This window comes from Hyla sarda, chromosome 3 (genome assembly GCF_029499605.1).
Source record: "Hyla sarda isolate aHylSar1 chromosome 3, aHylSar1.hap1, whole genome shotgun sequence".
Classification (NCBI taxonomy): Eukaryota; Metazoa; Chordata; class Amphibia; order Anura; family Hylidae; genus Hyla; species Hyla sarda.
The window spans coordinates 240,117,310-240,143,810 of NC_079191.1; the positions used below are offsets into that span (position 1 = coordinate 240,117,310).

The 26,501-nt window shown below is 42.4% G+C and overlaps 1 protein-coding gene across 7 annotated transcripts in view; it reads right to left on the minus strand.

The window, feature by feature from the left end:
* The window catches only part of CDK19 (cyclin dependent kinase 19), a 438,492-nt gene that overhangs the window by 166,797 nt on the left and 245,194 nt on the right, over positions 1-26,501 (minus strand). For 5 of the 7 annotated variants that reach the window (XM_056566331.1, XM_056566326.1, XM_056566328.1 and 2 more), the window contains 2 exons: positions 12,928-13,059; positions 2,878-2,958 (listed from right to left, as the gene is read on the minus strand). In XM_056566331.1, the coding sequence (XP_056422306.1) occupies positions 2,878-2,958; positions 12,928-13,059 (213 nt within the window). The remainder of the gene's footprint in view (positions 1-2,877; positions 2,959-12,927; positions 13,060-26,501) is intronic. The other 2 variants (XM_056566332.1, XM_056566329.1) reach the window with 1 other exon arrangement.

Below are 26,501 nucleotides of genomic sequence, written 5' to 3' on the forward strand. Positions count from 1 at the left end.
TGAAGAGACCTTAGGGAATATAAAATGTAGATCAGTAGGTACACAACATGCTGCACAATTTTTTTCTAGCAATGTGTGACAACATGTAACAACTGGCGTTATTTTGCTTTTTTTTGTTCCTACGACAAAACAGAAAATCAGAAAGACCGACAACACAAATATAACCTTATATGATCAATAGTAACACAATATGGTCTACATGTGAGCAAAGCTCTGCTCCACAAAATTGTCAGTACTGAAATGGCTAGCCTATTGCCAACAATTGACCAAGTGAAGTTGCTCACAAGTCCCTCTTGTGAAGACAGTAATTAAGATTTCGAATAGGATGTAATATGTACCTACCCATCTGCATTCTATATTCCCTACGGTCTCTTCATTGTGTTCTAGAGGAAAATAGTTTGATTTCAGATCTCACCCATGTTCGGTGCCCGTAACACCCAGAGGTTTGCCTTTTAGGGGACAAACCCCCTGATATATATTTTGCTCCAATAAAATTAGCACAATTTATTTTATTGGCTGCTGGTATTTACATAGCTTCCATATGGCGGTCACTGGTTTTCTCTTTCTCTGTAGTTATAGCCTGTATAAATTCTATAATGATTTCCGAAAAACAGTTGGCTTTTCAATAAGACTCCATTAAACTATTTCACAAAGTCTGTCATCCTTGGTTGTCTTTGTCTTATTCACACAATATGTCCTATTACACCATATGCCCTATGCTTTACTGTAATTTTGTACCTTTTACTATATAATGTACAGTCTTTTTTCTAGCTTATATTTGGCTTTATATCTGGTAATCAGGTTTCCCCTCTCTTACCCCTTCCATTTTTATATCCCCTTGTTTTATATTACTGTTTTTGTTGTTGATTGTCTTTTGCCAGTATCTCACTCTTTTGTATTGTATATGCTTTGTTTCACACTTTTTGCGATTTGCGATATGTCCGCCACAACAGGCAGATGCATGGTGCAGCAGAAACCCATTGAAAACAAGAAAACAATCCCTTTTTACAAGAGCTTCAAATTTATAAGGCGTGGGGCTGACCCAAAAGTGCTTTATATGTATACTGGTCCAGCCATCATCTATAAATAGGATAGTGCACAGATCACGTTCTGGAGTGTCTTCCTTATCATCACACAGAGGATTATAGTGAAGTATGACACCAGTAGATAAGTAACACACCATTCACAAAACCTGAAACTCAGCAGTCAGCCTCCCTTCTCTGTTGAATAACCTCTACACAGGTCACAGATCATCCTCAGAAACTTCTCCCATTTATGTGAATAGGGTATGAGTAAGTCTATCGTGTCTATATCTGGGGGACTCTATTTGGCTCTAATTGGTAAAAAAATTAATAAATAAAAATCTAGGAATTACATTCACTTTAAAGGGAACATTCAACCTTGAGCAACTTTGTAATTACACTGCACTTGATAGCCTCTGTCAGAAAAAAAGCACAACATGCTGCACTATTTTTTTCTAGCAAAATTATGAAGTCATGTGACAACTGACGTTATTTATTTAATTTTTGTTTCTACGATAAAACAGAAAATCAGAAAGACCGACATAACATAAATTTTGCCTTATCTGACCAATAGTAACACAATATGGTCTACATGTGAGAAAAGCTCTGATCCACAATACGGTTCTCACCTGGGAACATTTAGGAGAAGTCAGTGACAATCCATAAGTTCGAATTCTTTTAAAATGGATTGTATATTGTAAACAGGTTGCAAAACTAAATTGTAATACTGGTAATACTTTTTATAATATATAAGACATTTAGGTCCTAATGGATTTTTCTCTGTAGTATTTGCAAACAACATGTTTGGTGTAAAGCAAATGGAAACACAAATGCCAGCCTTGGTTGTTCAGTCACTGACTTAAATGTTGCTGACCATAGCCATTAATGACATTTTAGAGACATGTTGAATGGTTTTATGTTTTGTGAAGTGTTATTGCTGATGATATTGTTTTATTATGTTGTAGTTATATTTGTCTAAAATAATGATACTGTAAAAAAAACTTAATCAAAAGGTCAAAAACCTGTGGTACTTCCACCCTGCTTCCTGTTCTATCAGTTCCTATTTTCACTGATACAGCATTATGTATATTGGTGAATTACATTTTATACTAGGTCATCATGATCTAATGTATGTGGTTTACATTTATATTCTGAATAAAAACAACAAACTACCATCTGGCACTGCTGTAACTGTTTAATTCCTGTTTAATGGCTCTGAGCCATCTAAGCCATTGGGTCACTGAAGAATATACAGTATCTCCTATAAGTGAGTATACCCCTCACAGTTTTGGTAAATATTTTATTATATCTTTCCACGTGACAACACTGAACAAATGACAGTCTTAGTGCACAGCCTGTAAAACAGTGTTTAAAGGAGATATCCAGCCACAAAGGATAAATATATGTGTGTCTATATATATGAATATATATATATATATATATATGTGTGTGTGTGTGTGTGTGGTGCGCCATGGGGGTGCGATGTAAGATGAATGGGGCAGATGTTGCAGCCCAGGGGCAGGTGTTATTAAACCCTAAATGTTCGTGACACCAGGGTGTGGTTGTCCTAAGTAACCACCCGAAGGTAGCTCCACTATCCCTAGGTTAGGCATGGTGATAATAGTCCAAGACCAGGTTAGGGTTAACAGTAGCTTTACTGAGGTAGACAGATGGTAACAGTCTTTACAGCTAGGCCAGGATCCCAGAGAAGTGGCCAGTAACACAGGGGACCTCGCAGCTTGCTGGGACTTGCAGTGAGTTTGACAGAATTTAGCTCAGCCACGCTGACTATAATAGACTTCACTTGACTACTTGACTGAAGGTAGTGACAGCAGACAGAGATGACTTGACTTACTGGCATATGGCTGTAGGTTAGGCTTGAGGCCTCCAGGTGTGCTGGACACTGACTCTGAGACGTCTGGACTGGACTTGACCTCTGCAGAAAGAAGCAAGGAATGATCAAAGAGGCAGATTGCAGCTCCTCCCTTCCTTATAAAGGGGGGCTGAGCAAGGAGCCCATAGGTCAAGCTGCAAGTCACCTGGTTAGCTGGTGCTCTCTGGGTAAAAAACATATCAATTGAACATGTGACCACATTATCATGTGACTAACTCAATGGTCCTTAAAAGGTCCTTTATACATAATACACCTTATATACAGATAACACAATGGGGGGGGGGCACTGCAGGAGAGCCCCTAGGAAACAGAGGGACTCAACCTGACAAAGCCTAAGTACTGTTTGGGATTATATCCCGTACGGGGACATCACAAACCTCCCTACTTAACAGAAGGCGCCCTAGACGACAGTCCTGTTGGGCTTTGGGTCACAAAGCGGCCATGGGGCCGAATGCAGTTCTGGGGCATTGCAATTAACGTCCAATTCCAGGCTGTTTTAATGAAAACTGATAATGCAACAGAGTCTTTGTATCAATGGCCATACATGCTCTGATGAATTTGCACAAAGAAGAACAAGGATTATTGGAGATTAAATGGGCACTGTCAGATATAAAAACTTTTGATATGTTGTAAAGCATGCAAAACCAATAGGTTTTGCAATTGCTTTCATTAAAAAATGTTCAGTATTCCATACTGAAAAAAACAGTCAAAAAACTACCCCCCCTTCTTGTGGTTAGAAGGGTGGGGGGGGGGGCAGAAGCACAGGCTCCCTCACTGTCTGCTGTGTGAAGAGAAGGGGGGAGGGGCAGAAGCACACTGCTGCCGTGACTGAGCAGGAGGCAGAAGACTGAATGGAGGATTTCTTTGTTTAAAAAGTAAGTATCCCTGCACATATATATATATATATATATATATATATATATATAGTGAATGTGTGTGTTTTACAGGGGGACTACAATCATATGCTTCCAGCTGTTGCAAAACTACAACTCCCAGCCTGCCTGCACAGCCAAATGATGTGTGGGCATGCTGGGAGTTGTGGTTTTGCAACAAGTGGAGGAACACATCCTGCAGCAACACTGCTGAAAATCAGTTTTACCAATCATATGCTGTTGCAAAACTACAACTCATAAGATGTGTGGGCATGCTGGGAGCTGTAGTTTTGCAAAAGCTGTAGGCTCACAGTGTGTGTGTGTGTGTGTGTGTGAATGGCAAAAAACCAGAAAGGGTTACCGCTCCCAGAGCAGTGAGGGAGGGGGGAGTGGTCATCACAGTGAGGACCCGCCCCCCTGCTGTAAATGAAAAGCACTTTCACTTTGCAATAACTCCAAGTAAATAAAGTGATTTCTAAGAGAAATATTGGTCATAGACACATAAACATTACATGTACATGATCAGGATGAGATACTTAGCAACATATAACCGTTTTTTTTTTGGGTGATCTGACAGTCATAAGAATGTTGTCATTTCTATACATAGTCCTTAAATCGTACCTATGTGATAACACAACTGATAGACTATGACTATGCATTTTATGACATTTGACTAAGCACAACACTTTATCTATGACATAACATTGGCGGATTGGGTTGCCTGAGGCTTTCTGCCCAATGTCTTGGCTACTGGGGTCCCTTGGCATTACACACTTCTCCCCAGAACACTAGTTATTTTTATGCTAGACATTTTCTTATGCTAGACATATTTTTGGATAATATTTGACATTTTGTTACCTTTGACTTTTATTACGTGCTTTTGTGAGTATCAGGAATACCTTCTGGCCAGCAAAGTATCCTGAGCACAAGAAATATCACATTTGACATTTGAGACATATGACATTTTTGTGGACTGTGTAGTTGTGTGTTACAGTCCTACTGTACATGAAATGTGTGTACACTATATGTACTTATGACTTTGTGGTAAACGAATGCGCAGTTACTGTTGACTATACTAAACATTAATCTTTATATCTGGCTGGTATTTGACCTTGCGTGGACCGTTATGACCTATGCAGCACCATCTCTTGGGACTCAGGAACGCCCACTTCTTCGGGAGCTCTTGACTTGATTGGAACTGCAACAGGCTCTCCCTCATCTAAGGCTGAAGTAGGTAGCGAGTCTGAACTGGCAGGACCTGGACTTGTGGGCATAGACATGGGTGAGGCAGTTGGTCTGGAGACTGGAGTATAGACTGGTGCCAACTGTGACAGGACTTGAGCTGGTGAGGTGACAAGAGTTGGTTGCATCAGCCCCTGAGATGGCATGATACCGAAGATTGCAGGTTGGTTGGGAGAGAACATGGGGACATCCAAGCATGGGTGAATTCCCTGTCTGGGCACGTACTCCCTCGCAGGTCTGACTGTTGGTGGTGAAGGTACAGGGGACCCAGGCAGGTCTTCTTTGTGACATAGCTAGATTCTGTTACGATGGATGACTTGCGGCTCGTACCCTGGCTTATGGATTACATACACATCTGAGTCCGGCCATTACAGTGTAAGGCTCCGTTTCCCAGATGGAGTCCAGTTTGTGGGTCCTCGGTAACTTCCGCAGAACTTGCAGAGTCTTCCAGGTGTATAGGTCTTCCTTGGTCTTCTCCGACCTGGGTTCACCCTTTTCAAGAGTGGTCGCAGTATTCTGACTCACAAACCTCTGGTAGAATGGGGGCATCTCCACGTCTTCCCACTCATTTTTGACAGGTGGTTCTTCGCCGGGGGCCAATCGAGATCGGCGTTGACATTCGACTTGCCGCTTCTGTACTTGATGGTGAAGTTGTAATTGGCCAACCTGGAAGCCCAACACTGCTCACTGGCATACAGTTTGGCGGTGATCATGTGGGCCAATGGGTTATTATCCGTGTAGACAGTGAAGGGTGTGGCAGCTAAGTAGTCTTTAAACTTCTCAGTCACGGCCCATACGAGGGCAAGGAGTTTCAGCTTGAAGGAACTGTAATTGGCATCGTTCTTCTCTGCTCCTCGCAGATTACGATGCAGATTCTCTGCTCTTTGTAGATTGCCTTTCCTGGACATGGGAGAGCTCCCAGACCCTCAAAGCTGGCATCAGTATACAGTCGGAACAGCTGAGTGTAGTCTGGATACACCAGGATGGGAGGTTCTGTCAACAGGTGTTTCAGGGCTTGGAATGCTGTCTCTTGCCCCTTGGCCCATTCCATAGGTAGTTTTCCACTGTAGTAGTTTGCCGTGCCCCGTAAGAGAGCTGTGAGGGGTTCTGCAATCTGGGCGGAGTGAGGAATGAAACGGCGGTAGTAGCTAGCAAATCCTAGGAAGCATCTTTCATTGTGCGCAGGGTAGGCCAGTTTTTTACAATCTCCACCTTCTCGGGATTAGGCTGAACTACCTCAGCGCTGAAAAAAAATGACCCAGGTAGTTTACATGAGGTTTAAACAGATGGCTTAAAGGGGTACTCTAGTGGAAAACTTTTTTTTTTTAAATCAACTGGTGCCAGAAAGTTAGGTAGTTTTCCACTGTAGTAGTTTGCCGTGCCCCGTAAGAGCTGTGAGGGGTTCTGCAATCTGGGCGAAGCGAGGAATGAAATGGAGGTAGTAGCTGGCAAATCCTAGGAAGCTCCAGATATCTTTCATTGTGCGCAGGGAAGGCCAGATTTTGACAATCTCCACCTTCTCGGGATTAGGCTGAACTACCTCGGCGTTGAAAAAATTACCCAGGTAGTTTACCTGAGGTTTAAACAGATGGCACTTGGATGGCTCAAAGGGGTACTCCAGTGGAAAACTTTTTTTTTTAAATCAACTGGTGCCAGAAAGTTAAACAGATTTGTAAATTACTTCTATTAAAAAATCTTAATCCTTCCAATACTTATTAGCTGCTGAATAATACAGAGGAAATTCTTCACTTTTTGGAACACAGAGCTCTCTGCTGACATCTCTGTCCATTTTAAGAACTGTCCAGAGTAGGAGAAAATCCCCATAGCAAACATATGCTGCTCTGGACAGTTCCTAAAATGGACAGAGATGTCAGCAGAGAGCACTGTGCTTGTGATGTCAGCAGAGAGCACTGTGTTCCAAAAAGAAAAGAATTTCCTCTGTAGTATTCAGCAGCTAATAAGTAGTGGAAGGATTAAGATTTTTTAATAGAAGTAATTTACAAATCTGTTTAACTGATTTGATTTAAAAAAAAAAAAAAAGTTTTCCACTGGAGTACCCCTTTAAGCCATCCAAGTGCTTCCTAGGATTTACCAGCTACTACCGCCATTTCATTCCTCGCTTCGCCCAGATTGCAGAACCCCTCACAGCTCTCTTACGGGGCACGGCAAACTACTACAGTGGAAAACTACCTAACTTTCTGGCACCAGTTGATTTAAAAAAAAAAAAAAAAGTTTTCCACTGGAGTACCCCTTTAAGCCATCCAAGTGCCATCTGTTTAAACCTCATGTAAACTACCTGGGTCATTTTTTCAGCGCCGAGGTAGTTCAGCCTAATCCCGAGAAGGTGGAGATTGTCAAAAACTGGCCTACCCTGCGCACAATGAAAGATGTCTGGAGCTTCCTAGGATTTGCAAGCTACTACTGCCGTTTCATTCCTCGTTTCGCCCAGATTGCAGAACCCCTCACAGCTCTCTTAGGGGGCACGGCAAACTACTACAGTGGAAAACTACCTATGGAATGGGCCAAGGGGCAAGAGACAGCATTCCAAGCCCTGAAACACCTGTTGACAGAACCTCCCATCCTGGTGTATCCAGACTACACTCAGCCGTTCCAACTGTATACTGATGCCAGCTGTGAGGGTCTGGGAGCTGTCCCACCAGAGTACACCTTTAATCTTCAATCCATGTTTGATCAAAACTTGGAAGATGTCCGACAGATGACTAAAGCGCTCCTGGTAGGACTTGGAGTACACAATGACATCATTGAGGTACAACAGGACACTCTGGAAGTTTAGATGGCCCAGGCATCGCTCCATCAGTTGCTGGATAGTAGCTGGGGCATTGCACAGGCCGAACGGCATACTCTTGAACTCAAATAATCCCATGAGGGTCACGAAGGCTGTCTTCTCTCGGTCTTCTACAGCCATAGGCACTTGCCAATACCCACTGGTTAAGTCCAAGGTGGAGAAGTAGGCGGCCGACCCAAGGGCGGTGAATGACTCTTCGATCCTTGGAAGGGGATAAGCGTCATTATGTCTGACATCATTCAGTTTCCTGTAGTCAACACAGAAACGAATGATCCCATCCTTCTTTTTGACTAAGACAAGGGGCGCCGCTCAGGGACTCTGACTTTCTTGAATGATGTCCGCGTCCTTCATGTTGACCAGCATGTTCTTGACAGTTTGGTACATGCCTGGCGTGACCGGGCAGTGTCTTTCTTTTATAGGTGGGCTGTTGCCTGTCAGAATATGGTGCTGGATCATGGACATACATTCAAAGTCTGTAGTATGTTTACTGAAAGCTTCTTGGTACCTCTTGGTGACATTGATGACCCCATTGACTTGATCTCTCAGAGTTGTTTTGTCTCCCACTTGAAGTTGTATGAGTACTCGTATGTATTAGGAGTCATATGAAACCAGATGAAAATAACCTATGGACTCAGAAGTGCAAAAAACTAAGTAGGTGCCATAAAATATTACTTTTAATTGGATGATATTAAAATACACCAAAATAATAAAGGGTAGTGTATGTAATGTGAAGCCAACCCAAAACATAAATATAAAGGGGAGGCGGGAACACAAGATGCAGCTCCCCTAACTCACATATATATCCTTATCTCTGTACACCAAGATAACACCAATATCAACCCCTCCCCGGCATTGTACGGGCACTATGCCACTGCAGAGTTTACCTGGCACCCCACATCTGATCCCGCAGCAGCTAGATGGCCCTTTTGTATAACCTGAGCTCATCCCTATGAGCTATATGGTGTATGAAGAGCTCTCTGGTACCCCCTGGTATATTGGTATTGTCTATTAACAGGTTATCATGCCTGCAAGGGGTTATTTGTTATAATTGACCTAGTCTGACATCGGTCATCTATACTGTTTTTTGTGGTATAATACCTGTGCCTTCCAGATTACGCCTGATAAAGTTCTGATAGAACAGAAACGCGTTGGGTATATATATATAAAAAGGGGTTGATATTGGTGTTATCTTGGTGTACAGAGATAAGGATCTATATGTGAGTTAGGGGAGCTGCATCTTGTGCTCCCCCCTTCCCTGTATATTTATGTTTTGGGTTGGCATCACATTACATACACTACCCTTTATTATTTTGGTGTATTTTAATATCATCCAATTAAAAGTTATATTTTATGGCACCTACATAGTTTTTTCCACTTGAAGTTGTGCCCACCAGGGCTCAGTAAAACTTTCAGCAGAACCCGGAGTTGCTTGAGCTGTCCGTTGCCGGGCCACCTTGCCATCTGATAAGATGTCACTTGACTCTAAAAGATACAACTTGGCGACCGGATTTTGGTAATACTGTAGCCACACCGAACAGACCGACTAGTCGGACTGGAACTCTCCCATTGGTAACTGTGACAAGACTTCTTGCAGGCCGGGTGCCGAGCTCCTGGATAACCTTAGTCAATTGTGCAATGTCTTTAATGCACTGTAGGTCTGAATCTGTTGTGACTGACAAAGTTGCTTGGACTACGGTAACTGGCAAAGTAGATGACACTGAGGCGGAGACAGGTGATGGTGGTGTTATAGGTCTGGCTACCGCCCCTAGTGGCTCTTGAATGGGTGAAAGAGGTGTACAAACTTCCTCTAACTCAGTCCTGGACTCAATCACTTGTATAGCCAGTTTCTTGAAAGCTGGGAATGGTATGTTGGGATTTTGGACTGCTAACATTCTCACTTTTTAAGAACCCCATCCATAAATTTGTCCATTAACACCTTGTTGCCCTGCTCAGGAGTTATACTATCTAATTTTTGGACTGTCTCTAGGGCATTATGCAAGGCCACGGCATAAGCTCTCAAGGTCTCACCTGGCTTTTGTCGCCTTTCATACAGCTGGAGACGTACCTCTGATGGAGAATGAGACTCAAATACCTGGTACAAGCCTTCAAAGATCTGCTCTACATTCACCTTCTCGAAGGCGGGCCAGGTGCAGACTTCTTATAATGCTGGCCCCTGGAGTTGTCCTGTGAGCAATTGCACCTGTTGATTAGGAGAGAGAGTAAAAGACAAACAAACTCTGGATCTTCTCTTTGAAATCCCTCAGGGTGATGGGGTCTCCATTGTAGGAGTAGGCCGAGGCACTTCCGTTGGTTCCCGCTGACTAGGCCAAACCTCCTTGCTCCTAGGAGTAGGCCAGGGCACACTCTCAGATGACTTGGGACTTTCCCCTTCCGGGGTTGCTGGCCAGTCATCGTCCTCCGGTAGCAAAATCGAGGGACATCCGTTGGAACCGGTCAGCAAGATCTGTGAAAAGTTGTGCTGTCTCTATAAGAGGAATTGAGTGCGCTATCGCTTTAAGAGGAATTGAGTGCGCTGTCTCTCTAAGATGATTTGGGTGTGCTGGCCCTTTAAGATGCTTGGCAATATGCTGCAGTGGCTTAGTCTGACTGGGCTGAGATACCCAGGGTGGCGCTCCCCACATAATGGCAAGAAGCCAGGAACACTGCTGGGCACTAAGGGGTTAATGTGACTCACCACCGGTACCGGAGACTTACTTGCAATCGTTGGTGTCTAAAGAGTCTGCACTGCAGCGGGTATTCGGCCAGAATTTGCGGAGCCAGATGCTCCAACACGGCTGCGCACATGGGACTTCCTGTTGTAGTCCCTTCTGCAAAGGGCTCCGGTAAAATGGCTGCTGGCCGGAAGGACGTCATCAGTGCAGCACTGACTTCCGGTCCCCTGGTAACAGGAGGCGGATCTTAGTTCCTCTTCGCACACTGAAGAGGCGACTGATGGGGCAGAGTCTTTCTTTCATCTCCCCCACTACTTTATAATTCAGACTAGGGGGGAGGACTTGTGGCTTTATGGCTAAGGCACACACCCGTATCCTGTTCGTGCCGCCAAAGTTTTGTGGTGCGTCGTGGGGGGTGCGATGTAAGGTGAATGGGGCAGATGTTATAGCCCAGGGGCAGATGTTATTAACCCCTAAATGTTCGTGATGCTAGGGGTGTGGTTTTGCTAAGTAACCATCCGAAGGTAGTTCCGCTATACCTAGGTTAGGCAGGGTGATAATAGTCCAAGACCAGGTTAGGGTTAACGGTTGCTTTACTAAGGTAGACAGATGGTAACAGTCTTTACAGCTAGGCCAGGATCCCAGAGAGGTCACCAGTAACACAGGGGACCTCGCAGCTTGCTGGGACTTGCAGTGAGTTTGACAGAATTTAGCTCAGCCACGCTGACTATAATAGACTTCACTTAACTACTTGACTGAAGGTAGTGACAGCAGACAGAGATGACTTGACTTACTGGCATGTAGCTGTAGGTTAGGCTTGAGGCCTCCAGGTGTGCTGGACACTGACTCTGAGATGTCTTGACTGGACTTGACCTCAGCAGAAAGAAGCAAGGAATGATCAAAGAGGCAGATTGCAGCTCCTCCCTTCCTTATAAAGGGGGGCTGAGCAAGGAGCCCCTAGGTCAAGATGCAAGACACATGGTTAGCTGGTGCTCTCTGGGTAACAAACATATCAATTGAACATGTGACCACATTATCATGTGACTAACTCAATGGTCCTTAAAAGGTCCTTTATACATAATACACCTTATATACAGATAACACAATGGGGGGGGGGGGGGCACTGCAGGAGAGCCCCTAGGAAACAGAGGGACTCAACCTGACAGGGCCTAAGTACTGTACGGGATTATATCCCGAACTGGGACATCATATATATATATATATATATATATATATATATATATATATATATGCTCACCATGACTCCACAAGGCATCCCAGCTGATTTGTTTTAAATTTGGACCTCCATAGACCCCATAAACAGCCTTTAAAAATCCAGCTGACATCTGCAAAAAAAACTATACATACCATCAGACCCTGTGCTTGTTACCTATGTGAGCTGCAGGGAGGGGCTGCTTTAAGAGAGCTTAGCAGGTGACATGGTTAGAGAAGAAGTGAAGGGAGATGAGGGAGATGTGCCAATCAGGGACAATCACACACCGCACACTTAAGCGCTCTCGGCTCTCTGAGATCAGCTGAGGAGAAGGGAGAGTGATGTTGCAAAGTGACGTGTCAGTCATCTTGTGTGCTAAGACTTCCTACCTGAAGGAAAAGCTATGTTCAGCAGAGATTACACTTGTACATTGCAAAGTTATATAACTTTAACATGTGCAGGTATATAAAGGCAATTTAATTTGACTGGAGTTCTCCTTTAACAGTGCTATCCCATCAAAATAACTCAACACACAGCTATAGAATCTGCGCAGGATCCTGTACGTGTGAACCTACCCTAGAGGAAAACTGTCAGCCTGTTCACCCACACTAAACCCAATACACTGGGTTATAGTGTGGGTGAACAGAGTCCAACGAGGGGTCACTTACTTAAGTATGTCCAGTAGGTCCTGAGATATGTTCCCCAGAAGATCCTCTGCTGAATTCAGCGAATCGTGCACAGGGGCGGGGCTTTGCCGGGGGCAGGGCTTCAGGACTCAACTAGGACATGGAGTCACAAACAATCAATAAGTAAATTCAGCCAGTGAAGCCCCGCCCCCTGCACGTGATTCACTGAATTTAGCAGAGGATCTTCTGGGGGACATATCTCAGTAGCTACTGGACATATTTAAGTGACCCTTCGTTGGAATCCTGTTATCCACACTATAACCCAGAGTATTGGTTTTAGTGTGGGTGAACAAGCTGACAGTTTTCCTTTTATGTCTAAACCTTGGCAACAAAAGTGAGTACACCCCTAAGTGTGAGATACTGTATTGGTTCAAAAAGAATATATACCCCAGTATTTTTGACAGATAATTTTTCACTTACAAATAAATCCCTAGTTTAATTTACAAATAAATACCTAAAAGTGACTAGAAAATCAATAGGGTAGTATGTTTAGTTTTTATGTAACTTTTAAATTACTTACCTATAGCTTTAGTATAATGTCTTGCACCAAGCAGCAACTCTGGAGCTCTGTACCAAAATGTAACCACAACTGGATCCAGATCTGCTAGTGGTTTCAAAGGAGAATTGAATAATCGAGCAAAGCCCATGTCAGCTACAACAGAAGAACAAAACAAAAAAGAAACAAACCCAATGTTATAGTACAAGTAATGTAAATGTATACTTTTATGTTTTGTTAAACAAGTGAAGGAATCTGTCATCTGTGAAGCTACTGTGCAAGAAAAATAGAGAGATAGGGTAGGATCACACGTAGCGCATCCACAGCTTATTTCACGCTGTGGATGAACGATGAACGTCACTAGAGTAGGCTCCCTACTGCGCCCGTGTCACTATTTCTGTGTTATACAACAGTAAACCGGAAAAGTGGAATGCCGACATGTATCACAGGGTACCTGCGCTGAATCTATTGAGCTAATGGAACATCATAGTCTGATATTGACTACATTTAATCAATTTCTGAGAATATATTGTATTTCTGTATGAAATCAAACTTAGTTCACATGGCAGAATTTCTGTGATTCCGCTCAAATTCTGTTCTGCAAAGCTGGCTGTGGACTTTTTGCAGTTTTGCAGCATTCCTGCAGAATGTCTTTGCACTCAACACACAAATCCTGGCCTGAATTTAGAGTCCTATTCATTTACTTTAATGGGGCTCTGCACAGAATTCTGCAAAAAACTATTAAGAAGTTCAGTGTTTTTGCAGAATCCAGAATGCAGAATTTCGGCTGCAGACATTATGCCAGGTGAATGGGACAGCGAAATTCCAATTCAATATAATTTACCGTGGATAGGCGTATCTGGAAAAAACAAAGCAGAGCTTCTCATGGGATAGTAGTCTTGATGGCGTCAAAGTGCCCTTCAATATTAAATGAAGGATAGGGGCAATCTCGCTCACCTTTTGTGGTTGTGTGAAAGACACAACCTCCTATAACAACGTGCAAAGTCAGCGCAGCCACCCGGGTTTTGGCTGTCAGAGGTCCTCAGCCGAATGTAGAGACATCATTGGAGGGAGGAAAAAATGTCATGGGTTTCGTAGAGCAAACTGTCTGATAAACTCACATTCCGTAACATGTGGAAAGATAGTCCATTTATTGAAGTGCCAATGCAAACTCATTTCAAGGCCTTTACTAGCCTCTTTCTCAATGATAAAATGGCATGCAAACAGTAAAAACAGTGTGTTTTTAAGGTTAAAAGGGTGCTAAAAAGTCAAATGATTGACAAGTATCTGATGTCAGTGCTCCTGCCGGAAACGCAGGAGAGTGACGTACAATGTAAACAGTATTCAAGATGCTCCGGGTATTGCATGTAAATATATATACATGTAAATAAATATACATTATTGCAGCATGTATCCAGGTCCCTTACCTCAGTGGCACCTAGCGCCGTGCAAGGGAACGAGCAACTGTCATGATAGTTTGTTCCGTGACTCGCACAGAGTTTACTGTCCTCGGCCGCTGTCAGCGGAGGTTTAAACAAGCAGCGCGCAGGTGTGTGTATGAGGCCGGCGGTGAGCGTTATAGTTCACTAGAAGGGGGATGTTGCTAAGGACGCTATAACTTGCACATGCACACAATGTGAATAAATGGCTTTTCATGGACATGCAGAGATACTCAGGATATGTAGCTACATCAGTGAATCTGGTGCCCAAGGGGAGTAAAATCAATAATACAATCGGGTGAGTAGGTATAGCATGTAAAATATATGTGCATATTGCTATAATGTCAAGGAATAAAAAAGGAAAATGAGATGGATGAAATACATAAATTAATGGAATGAAATAAAGTAAGAAAATTATATGGAAGAAATGGAAATGGCAATTTGAATTTGGTCAGTGACAGATGCATATGTATTTGTCAATAGTGCCAAGCTAATACAAAGGGGTAGTATCTACATTGCTTGACACAGTACATGATATCGACTTAGTAAGCGCATGTTGAGTAAATATAAAGAAATAAAATACAGAAATTAAAATATATGTAAAAAAAAAAAAATGTTTTTATATATGTATTATATGGATGCACATGAGTCTTGAAAACACACTATGGCCCTCATTTACTATTGCAAACCCGACATGTTTTGTCGGGTTGTGCGCCAGATTCTGTTGCATTGCGCCCCAAATTCTGTCTGCGCCAGAAATTGCGCCAGAATTGAAAAAAACTTACTAACTCTCCATTTTGCTAAGAAAACCCGAACAAGGGGCGTGGCTGCTGGGAAAATGGGACATGGTCTCATAAAAGGGGCATGTTCCCGACATTTTCACAAAAAAACAACATATTTACTAAGGTTTCCACTTAAAATGTGGTGGATTTAAGCTGAGGAAAACCCCACAGATCAGAGCATGTGTAAAAAAAAGCAAAGTGTAGGGAAAGTGGAAAATGTAGGGAAACCTTAGTAAATACCATGGAAAATAAATTGTAGGGAATTAACCTCTTCAGGCATACGCCCTGCATCCCGAGTCCTTAAGGACGTTGGGCGTATGCATATGCCCGTGGGAATTCCGGTCCCCGCCGCTAGCCGCTTGGGGACCGGACCAGGATGCCTGCTGAAATCATTCAGCAGGCATCCCGGCACATCGCCCAGGGGGTCCTGAGACCCCCCCATGTCGGCGATCGCGGAAAATCGCATGTCAATTCAGACATTCGATTTTCTGCCTTTCCGGGATGATCGGCTCTCTGGTGACCCGATCACCTGGAAAATGGGGATGGTCGGAGCTGTCAGTGACAGCCCCGATCATCCTGAGGGCTAGGAGCGAGGTCGCAGTGCTGCGATCAACTCCTATTCCCTGCCATTGGTCAGAACTGATTCTGACCAATGGCAGCGCAGGACAGTGGGTTGCCATGGCAACCCCCTGTTCTGCCCACCCCTGGATGTCGTGGGGAATGTGGGGAGAAGATGGAGGCCAGTACCTGGAGGAGAAGATGCCTGGGGACCCCCGATTGTCGCTGGAGACAGGCACCTGTAGGGGAACCACATGGGGGGGGGGAATGAAAGTGAAAGGAAAGTGATCTTTACTGTGGCAACCACTAGGAAGGCCAAACTGCAACTCCCAGCATGCCCAGACAGCCAAAGGCTGTCTGGGCATGCTGGGAGTTGTAGTTTAGCAACATCTGGAGGGTCACAATTTGGAGACCACTGTTACAGTGGTGCCCAAACGGTAGCCCTCCAGATGTTGCCAAACTACAACTCTCAGCATGCCTAGACTGCCCAGGCATGCTGGGAGTTGTAGTTCTGTGACATCTGTCCCTTCAGATTTAGCAATTTTTACGAAATTTTTGAAAATTGCTGCTCTACTTTGATGCCCTCAAATTTTTTCAAAAAGCTAAAATATGTCCATTTTATGAAGCCAACATAAAGTGGACATATTATAATTGTGAATAAAAATCTAATTTATTGGGAATATCCATTTTCCTTACAAGTAGAGAGCTTCAAAGTTAGAAAAATACCAAATTTTCTAAATTTTCATAAAATTTTGGGATTTTTCATCAAAAAAGGATGCAAGTAAAGCCAAAAATTCACCACCAAAATAAAGCAGAATATGTCACGAAAAAACAACCTCAGAATAAGAATATTCTGTAAAAGCGTTTTCGAGTTATTAATTCGTAAAGCGACGGTGGTCAGAATTGCGAAAAAGGGCTCAGTCCTTAAGGTGAAAAAGGGCTGCGTCCTTAAGGGGTTAAAACCCACAAAGAAATCTACACTCCATTCTTAAATAAGGGCCTATATGTTTCCCAATTCTTCGTTCAAACCAAATGGATATGGCGTGTTCATTGTAAAGATCCAAAATGACTCACGCCTCTTAAGACTTTCAAAGCGGTCCTGTGCATTTATGGGTATTTGTTCAAAAGCTGTCACTTTAACCCCTTAAGGACCAAGCTCATTTTCACCTTAAGGACCAGAGCGTTTTTTGCACATGTTTTTACTTTTGGAAGACACCAGAGGGCTTCAAAGTTCAGCAGCAATTTTCAAATTTTTCAAAAAATTTTCAAAATCTGAATTTTTCAGGGACCAGTTCAGTTTTGAAGTGGATTTGAAGGACCTTCATATTAGAAATACCCCATAAATGACCCCATTATAAAAACTGCACCCCTCAAAGTATCCAAAATTACATTCAGAAAGTGTGTTAACCCTTTAGGTGTTTCACAGGAATAGCAGCAAAGTGAAGGAGAAAATTCTAAATCTTCATTTTTTACACTAGCATGTTCTTGTAGACCCAGTTTTTGAATTTTTACAAGGGGTAAAAGGAGAAAAATCCTCTCAAGATTTGTAACCCAATTTCTCTCAAGTATGGAAATACCTCATATGTGTATGTCAAGTGTTCGGCGGGCGTAGTAGAGGGCTCAGAAGGGAAGGAGCGACAATGGGATTTTGGAGAGTGAGTTTTTCTGAAATGGTTTTTTGGAGGGCATGTCACATTTAGGAAGCCCCTATGGTGCCAGAACAGCAGAAAACCCCCGACATGGCATACCATTTTGGAAACTACACCCCTCAAGGAACATAACAAGGGGTCCAGTGAACCTTAACACCCCACAGGTGTTTGACGTTAAAGTTGTATGTGTAAATGGAAAAAAAAATTTCACTTAAGTGAAGTTTTTTTTACCAAATTTACAATTTTTACAAAGGGTAAGGGGAGAAAATGTCCCCCAAAATTTGTAACCCCCTCTCTTCTGAGTATGGAAATACCCCATGTTAGGACATAAAATGCTCTGCGGGCGAACTACAATTCTCAGAAGAGAAGGAGTCACAATTTGCTTTTGGAAAGCAAATTTTGCTGAAATGGTTTTGGGGGGGCATGTCGCATTTAGGAAGCCCCTATGGTGCCAGAACAGCAAAAAAAAAAAAAAAAAAACACATGGCATACTATTTTGGAAAATACACCCCTCAAGGAACGTAACAAGGGGTACAGTGAGCCTTAACACCTCACAGGTGTTTGATGACTTTTTGTTAAAGTTGGATGTGTAAATAAAAAAACAAAAAAAAATTCACAAAAATGCAGGTTTTTCCCCAAATTTTTCATTTTTACAAGAGGTAATAGGAGAAAATTGTCCCCAAAATTTTTAACTCCATTTCTTCTGAGTATGGAAATACCCCATGTGTGGACATCAAGTGCTCTGCTGGCGCACTACAATGCTCAGAAGAGGAGGAGCGCCATTGAGCTTTTGGAAAGAGAATTTTTTGGAATGGAAGTCAGGGGCCATGTGTGTTTACAAAGCCCCATGTATTTCCATCTACAAACCCATATAGGGGCTTTTTTTTTGCGTGACCAATTGTACTTTGTAATGAAACCTCTCATTTTGTCATAAAATGTACGGCAAACCCCCCCCCCCCCCCCCCCAAAAAAAATGTTTAGGTAGGAAATTTTTATGAAAACCACAATTCTGCGCATTTTAGAGGGTTTTGTTTTCACACTATACACTTTACGGTAAAAATGACATCTGTTCTTTATTCTGTGGGTCAATACGATTAAAATGATACCCATGGCTAGATACTTTAATATTTTTGTACCGCTTAAAAAAAAAAACTTTTTGTACAAAATCCTTAATCTAAAATCGCACTATTTTGACCACCTATAACTTTTTCATTTTTCCATATATAAGGCGGTATGAGGGCTCATTTTTTCGCTGTCATCTGTATTTTTTATCGATACCACATTTGCATATATAAAACTTTTAGATAATTTTTTATAAATTTTTTTTTTATAAAATGTGACAAAAAAGCTGCATTTTTGGACTTTTTAAATTTTTTACATTTACGCCATTCACTGTACGGGATAATTAACATTATGTTTTGATAGTACGGACATTTACGCACGCGGCGATACCAAACATTTTATGCTTTTTGGGGGTAAAATGGGAAAAATTTTTATTGGGGGAGGGGATTTTTCATTTCATTTTAATTTCATTTTAATTTCATTTTAATTTTACACTTTTTACGTCCCCATAGGGGACTATCTATAGCAATCGTTTGATTGCTAATACTGTTCAGTGCTATGTATAGGACACAGCACTCATCCGTATTATCGGTATTCTTCTGCTCTGGTCTGCTCGATCTCAGACCAGAGCAGAAGACCCCCAGAGATGGCCGGAGCCAGGTGAGGGGACCATGCTGGATGATCTGTATTGATCACGGCATCTGAGGGGTTAATGGCGGACATCCGCGTGATTGCGGATGTCGGCCATTACTGGCGGGTCCCCGGCTGCTACTAGCAGCCGGAACCTGCCTTGTATGACACGAGCACCGTTCCGATGCTCGCGGTCATACACAGGACGTAAATGTACGTCCTGGTGCGGGAAGTCCTGCCAAACCAGGACGTACATTTACGTTCGTGTTCGTTAAGGGGTTATTAACACTTTTTTTGCAGTGTTATACCTCCCATAAGGGTCTATAACATTGCACACACTGATCTTCTACACAGATGACTGCCTGGCAACAGCCGGGCATTGATCAGTGTTATCACCGCTCGACTGCTCCTGCCTGGATCTAAGGCACGGAGCAGTCATTCGGCGATCGGACAGTGAGGAGGCAGGTAGGGACCCTCCAGCTGTTCAGCTCGAATGAGTTAACCGGCAAAGTTTATTTTCACTTTAGATGCGGCGATCAACTTTGATCGCAGCGTCTGAAGGGTTAATACCGGGCATCACCGCGATCGGTGATGTCCAGTATTAGCCGCGGTCCCCGGCCGTTGATGGCCGCCGGGACCGACACGTTCTATCGTGGGAGCCCGCTCATGACGTATGCATACGTCATGTAGCGGGAAGGGGTGTTACGTGGGCTCTAAAGAACCAAACCGGGATTAAGAAAAAAAGAGATGGATGAAAATAGGAAGATCAGGAACAACCAGAGAATAATGAATTCAGATACAACTTTATCACCAACTATTCAGCTGGACATTTGAAAATTAGAGAAACAATAGAAAAACATTGGCATATCCTATTATTGGATCCAATTTTAAATAAATTAATACCTGAAAAACTGAGGCTCACCAATAGACGTGCTAGGACGGCAAAAAGCATCATTGCACCCAGTTGATTGAAGGAAAAAACAATAACAACAACATCAAAACACTCATTTTAATTCTGGATATTGTGGAAAAGAAAAACCTGGTTGCTACAGATGTGGAATAAGAACATGCAAATTATGCATGAACATAAACCATCGAGAAACTGCGTACACAAATAACAGCACAGGAGAAAGCTTCAACATCAGTACTAGGTTGTGCTGTTCATCTACCTATGTCATCTATTTGATCGAATGTGATTGCAAGTTGCAGTACATCGGTAGAACGATGCAGCAACTAAGGACCAGCATGAATAACCACCGCCATAATGTACTCCATGGATTCATAAAACACGGCGTATCACGCCATGCCACTGAGTTTCATAACAACAACTTTACAGCATTTAAAGTGACAGCTCTTGAACAGATACCTGTAAATGCACAGGACCGCTTTGGAAGTCTGAAGAGGCATGAGTGATTTTGGATCATTAAAATGAACACGCTATATCCATTTGGTTTGAATGAAGAATTGGAAAACATAATGAGGGAGATTTATCAAAACCTGTGCAGAGGAAAATTTGCCCAGTTGCCCATAGCAACCAATCAGGTTGCTTCTTTCATTTTTAACAAGGCCTCTGCAAAATGAAAGAAGTGATCTTATTGGTTGCTATGGGCAACTGAGCAGCTTTTTCTTTGCACAAGTTTTGATAAATCTCTCCCATAGTGTGTTTTCAAGACTCATGTGCATCCATATAAAATGTTTTTACATCATCTTCCGTGTCAAGCAATGTAGATACTACCCCTTTGTATTATCTTGGCACTATTGATAAATACATATGCATCTGTCACTGACAAAATTCTAATTGCCATTTCCTGTGTCATTCACTCTCCTTTCTTCCATATAATTTTCATCAAGTAATATATAATTTGCTTACTTTATTTAATTCCATTCATTTATGTATTTCATCAGTCTCATTTTCTTTTTTTTATTCCTTGACATTATAGCGTTATGCACATATATTTTACATGCTATACCTACTCACCCGATTGTATTATTGATTTCACTCCCCCTCTGGCACCAGATTCACTGATGTAGCTACATACCCAAACAGTCTCTATACACATAAATGCAGAGAATATCCTGAGCATTTCTGCATATCCACAAAAAGCCATTTATTCTCACTGCAGGCATGTCCAAGTTATAGTGTCCTTAGCAATATCCCCCTTCTAGTGAACTAATATGCTCACCGCCGGCCTCATACCGCCGGTGACAGCGGCCGAGGACAGTAAACTCTGTGCGAGTCACGGAACAAACTATCATGACGTTCCCTTGCATGTCCCTAGGTGCCGCTGAGGTAAGAGACCTGGATACATGCTGCAACACTTCTATGTATATTTATTTACTTGTGCAATACCCGGAGCATCTTGAATACTGTTTACATTGTACGTCACTCTCCTGCGCTTCCAGCAAGAGCACTTACATGAGATAGTTGTCAATCATTTGACTTTTAGCACGCTTTTAGCCTTATCAGCAGACTGTTTTTACTGTTTGCATGCCATTTTAACATTGAGAAAGAGGCTAATAAAGGCCTCGAAACGCATTTCTTAACACATTACGGAATGTGAGCTTATCAGACTGTTTGCGCCGAGAAATTGTGCAAAATTTTCAAGCCAAAATTACATTGTGTGAACATAGCTACAGAAATAATGCAAACAAAAAAAAAAATGCTTAAAAATTGAGCAAACAAAGTCATTATTAGACTATGTATGGTCTACTGAACCGAATGGGTCAGGGACAGTTATGCAGCAGTATACATCAGCACACTGTTTTGCTAACGTATAACACAAAAATGGTAACTTTTTACATGTACCCTAAATTTGTTTAAAGAGGAAATCCAACCTGGGCTGTATCCATACTGCACAATATATTCTTTGATCTGGTTCCAATCTGTAAATTGCTTTGCCACTGCTTCTGTCGCGTTAAAGGGTTATTACCGTCTTATTAAGAGATGGCAAGTGGCTAGGATACACCATCATTCTAAAGGGGTACTTTGGTGAAAAGCATTTTTTTTTAAATCAACTGGTGCCAGAAAGTTATACAGATTTTTAAATTACTTCTATTTAAAAATCGTAATCCTTCCAGTACTTATCAGCTGCTGTATGCTATAGAGAAAGTTTTTTCCTTTTGGATTTCTTTTCTGTCTGACCACAGTGCTCTCTGGTGACACCTCTGTCCACATCAGCAACTGTCCAGAGCAGGATAGGTATGATATTGGGATTCACTCCTGCTCTGGACAGCTCCTGATATGGACAGAGGTGTCAGCAGAGAGCACTGTGGTCAGACAGAAGAGAAATACAAAAATAAAAAGTTCTCTGGAGCATACAGCAGCTGATAAGTACTGGAAGGATTAAGATTTTACATAGAAGTAATGTACAAACCTGTTTAGCTTTCCAGCACCAGTTGATTTGAAGAAAAAAAAATGGTTTTCCACCAGAGTACCCCTTCAAGATTGGTAAACCTCTGCAACCCATCATCTGGAAAATAAACAAGCCTCTTCACTGATTTAGCACTGCATCTCAGTCTACATTTTCAGTGCATAGTGGAGCTCCTATTTACCCAGCTTTAAAGGGACCTATAAAACTATTTTTACACCACAGAAATTCTGCTTTGCAGAATTTGAGCAGCACTTTGGCAGAATTTCTGTGTGCTCAAAACACAAAATTCTGCTGAAATTCAAAGCCCCATTGAGTTCAATGGGACTCCACCCGGAATACTGCAAAATTTAAAGACAGGACTTGAAAGCAGAATTTCTGCAGCAGAATTTCCACAGCGGAAATTCTGCAGTGTGAATGGGACAGCAGAATACCTATGTTAGGATTCGGCAGGCTGGATGTGGATCCTCTGTGTCAGCGAGGGATTGGCGTGGACCGTGTCAGTGGACCGGTTCTAGGTTGCTACTGGTATTCACCGGAGCCCGCCGCAAAGTGGGATGGTCTTGCTGCGGCGGTAGCAACCAGGTCGTATCCACCGGCAACGGCTCAACCTCGCTGACTGCTGAGAAGGAGTGGGACAGAAGGACTAGACAGAGGCAAGGTCAGACGTAGCAGAAGGTCGGGGCAGGCGGCAAGGTTCGTAGTCAATGGAGATAGCAAGAGGTCAGGAACACTGGTAAGAAAAACACTGTAAACGCTTTCTCTAGGCACAAGGGCAACAAGATCCGGCAAAGCAGGGAAGGGGAAGTGCACAGGTGGAAGCTAATTAGACTGATTGGGCAAGGCACCAATCATTGGTGCACTGGCCCTTTAAATCTTAGAGAGCTGTCCCTAAGGAGCGGGCCGCGCGTGCCAGGACGTGACAGCCGGGGACCGGGACAGGTGAGTGACTTGGGATGCGATTCGCGAGTGGACGCGTCCCGCTATGCGAATCCCATCCCCGCCGGCAGTGTCAGTGCAGCGCTCCCGGTCAGCGGGTCTGACCGGGGAGCTGCAGAGAGAGGAACGCCGCGAGCACTCCGGGAGGACCAGGGACCCGGAGCACTCGGCGTAACATCTTATTCAATTCAATGTGCAGTAAATTTTTAGGAATTCCCAAGCTAAGTTTTCTGGTGGACTTCTGTACGAATATTAAGCCATGTCAATATAGCCTTACAAGGTCCCACTAACTTTAATGGGGCTTACAAGTCTATTTTTTCTGCGGAGTACACAAGGAAATGCATAGCCGTCTATGAGACGGCACATCTCCAAGTGGTCCTAGTGCCCAATGCATCTGGCAAATGTGTGAAATATCCGCTTGTGTTTTCTGTGCAGAAATTCCGCACATTTTCCTAACATGTGAACCCGGCCTAAATGGTGCAAGCTCTAAGAAAGGAACATTCACTTTTTTTTCTACTGAAGACTTTCACAGCTGTACATCGGAGATGTTCCCTTCTTTGTTCCACAAATGAAGCATTAAATATAGCTCTGTTAAAAAGAGGGAAGGACCCTTGAATTCCACACTTCTGACGTTGGAATTACTGTTATTTTCTTTTATATCATGTATGCACTGATGGACACTTTCCATTGACTTGGGAGACTAAAAGAATGCATTATTACATTAAAAAAAACGCCACTTATTTTAATTTTGCACTGTGTAAACCCAGCTTGATCATAATAGTAATGATAAATTAGAAACATATTTCCTTTTTTTTTTGTTATACAGTATGTCTACCAAAATATGAGCACAGGTGTAGAATAGCAATTGCATACTATAAGCCATATAATAGTTTATAGAACACTAAATAACTAGTATAAAAAAAATCTTAAAAGAAAATATAAAAAGAGTCAATTGACCAATAAAAATAAATCAAAATATAATTTTGTATGATTTTAATAGGTTACTAATATATAAAGTGTACCTGTCATTAGCAAAAACTTTTTAAATAATGTAGACAGTACCACTATATGGTTTAAAGGTTGGCAAATGAGCCTGCATCAAGAAATCACTGCTGTTAAAAGCAGCATCACTCACACTAACCTGAATATACAGGTTGCTGGTGCGGGTGATGTTGTTTAAAAGCATTTTAGCTTGAAACAAATCTGTTAAAGGGGTAGTCCAGTGGAAAACATTTTTTTTTATGAATTGGTGCCAGAAAGTTAAAGGGGTATTCCAGGATCTTATTTTATTTGACTGTGCTACAGGGGCTGTAAAGTTAGGGTAGTTCATAATATAGTGTCTGTACCTGAGTATGACGGTGGTATCGCAATTTTTCTGTGATTATCGCCCCAGTATTTATTTTTAACAGCATACAAAATTACTCATGTCTCAGGATTTCCCAGGTTGCAGTGCGTTGAGACCTGACATCACAAGTCAGATGATCAGAGCAAATTTTACACCAGCTGACCAAGCCATTAAAAAGAGGTGCATCAAAATTTACTTTAATCTCATTAAAATATGGAATACCAAATGTGTATAAAGTGCTGTTTATATAGTTCCTTACAAAAATGATATTACTGTTAAGATAATCATTTACACCGTCCACTGACCTGGAGTGCTAGTAGTATATATGAGAGCACCTTTCAGGTAGTATAAGTTGTCCTGTGTGGACAACCTATAGAACTCCCTCAGTCACCCAAGATAATTGACTGAATCTCCCAACGCGTTTCTATCGCCACTTTTGGCGACGTCTTCAGGGGAGTATATAGCATGAGGAGTATATAGTAAATACAAAGTATAAAATACAAATTCAGGGTTAATGATTCCACACCCCAAACACTCTTAGAACCAAAAGTTACACATTAAGCACCAATATGCACACGGTTTCCTATTACATATGAATGTCTAGTTAATAACACTCAAATAAACAAATAGAAAAAAAAACAAAAAAAAAACTGTAATCCTGTAATAGGAGTCAGCTCACAGCGGGGGTCAGTCCAGAAAAATGAAAAATACATAGAAGAGCGGCATCATGTATATGCCCAATGTCCAGGTCATCAAATCCATATATTAGGTATCCCTGCTCACTCACATAGACCCTCCGGCTGGATTACATATATATACTGGCTACATATATGACCGCTCTGGTACTGCAATTGATAATTTTTGAGTTACGGAGGTCATGGCATTCAGTTACCAGTTTGGTTTTATCCACATAGTCACAGGCCTTACAGTGGCCACATTTGTAGCAACCAGGGGGACGTGTGTAGTTATAAAGCCAGGTTGTTGCAGGTCTCCTATCTGGTGCCAGATGACTCTGTACCAAAATGTCCCCTATGCTCCACCCCTTTTGATATGTGACTTGTGGTCTGTCCACCACTCCCTCACTAAGATCTTTATCAAGTTTCAATACATCCCAATGTTTAATGAGAATACGCCTGATATCTTCCGCTGATCTGTCAAATATACCAATGATACGGAATTGGCCACTGGACTAATCTGTCACATTTGGTCTCAGGAGATGTTCTCTGGGGGTAACTAGAGCATGTTTATATGCTCGCCTTAAGACATAATCAGGGTACCCTCTGTCCCTGAATCTCTTTCTGAGATCAATCGCCTGTTTTTGGAAGTATTGCACATTGGAGCAATTCCTCCTAAAATGAAGGTATTGCCCTTTCGGGATCCCCCTTTTAAGGGGGCCTGGGTGTCAACTCCTCCATCCCAAGAGGTTATTTGTAGCTATTTGTTTTCTATAAATAGTAGTCTACAAGTCTCCCTGTCCATCCTTATAGACCTTTACATCCAGAAAGGCTAATTCTTAATTTTGTACCTCAAATGTGAAGTGTAAACTGATTTAGTTGTTGTTTAGTGACCCCACAAACTCTTTAAAAATTAATTGACATTGCCATTCCACAAGACGAAAATATCATCAATAAATCTGGACCAAAGCAATGTTTGGTCGTTAAACCTCTCTCTCTCTTCAACGAACACCAGGGTGGCCTCCTACCAACCCAGGAGCAAGTTGGCAGACGTAGGGGCACAGGGTCTCCCCATCACATTGCCCCTGAGTTGGTGGTACACCTGTCCGTCGAAGAGAAAGTAGTTCCTTGTCAATACAAAGCTCAGTAATT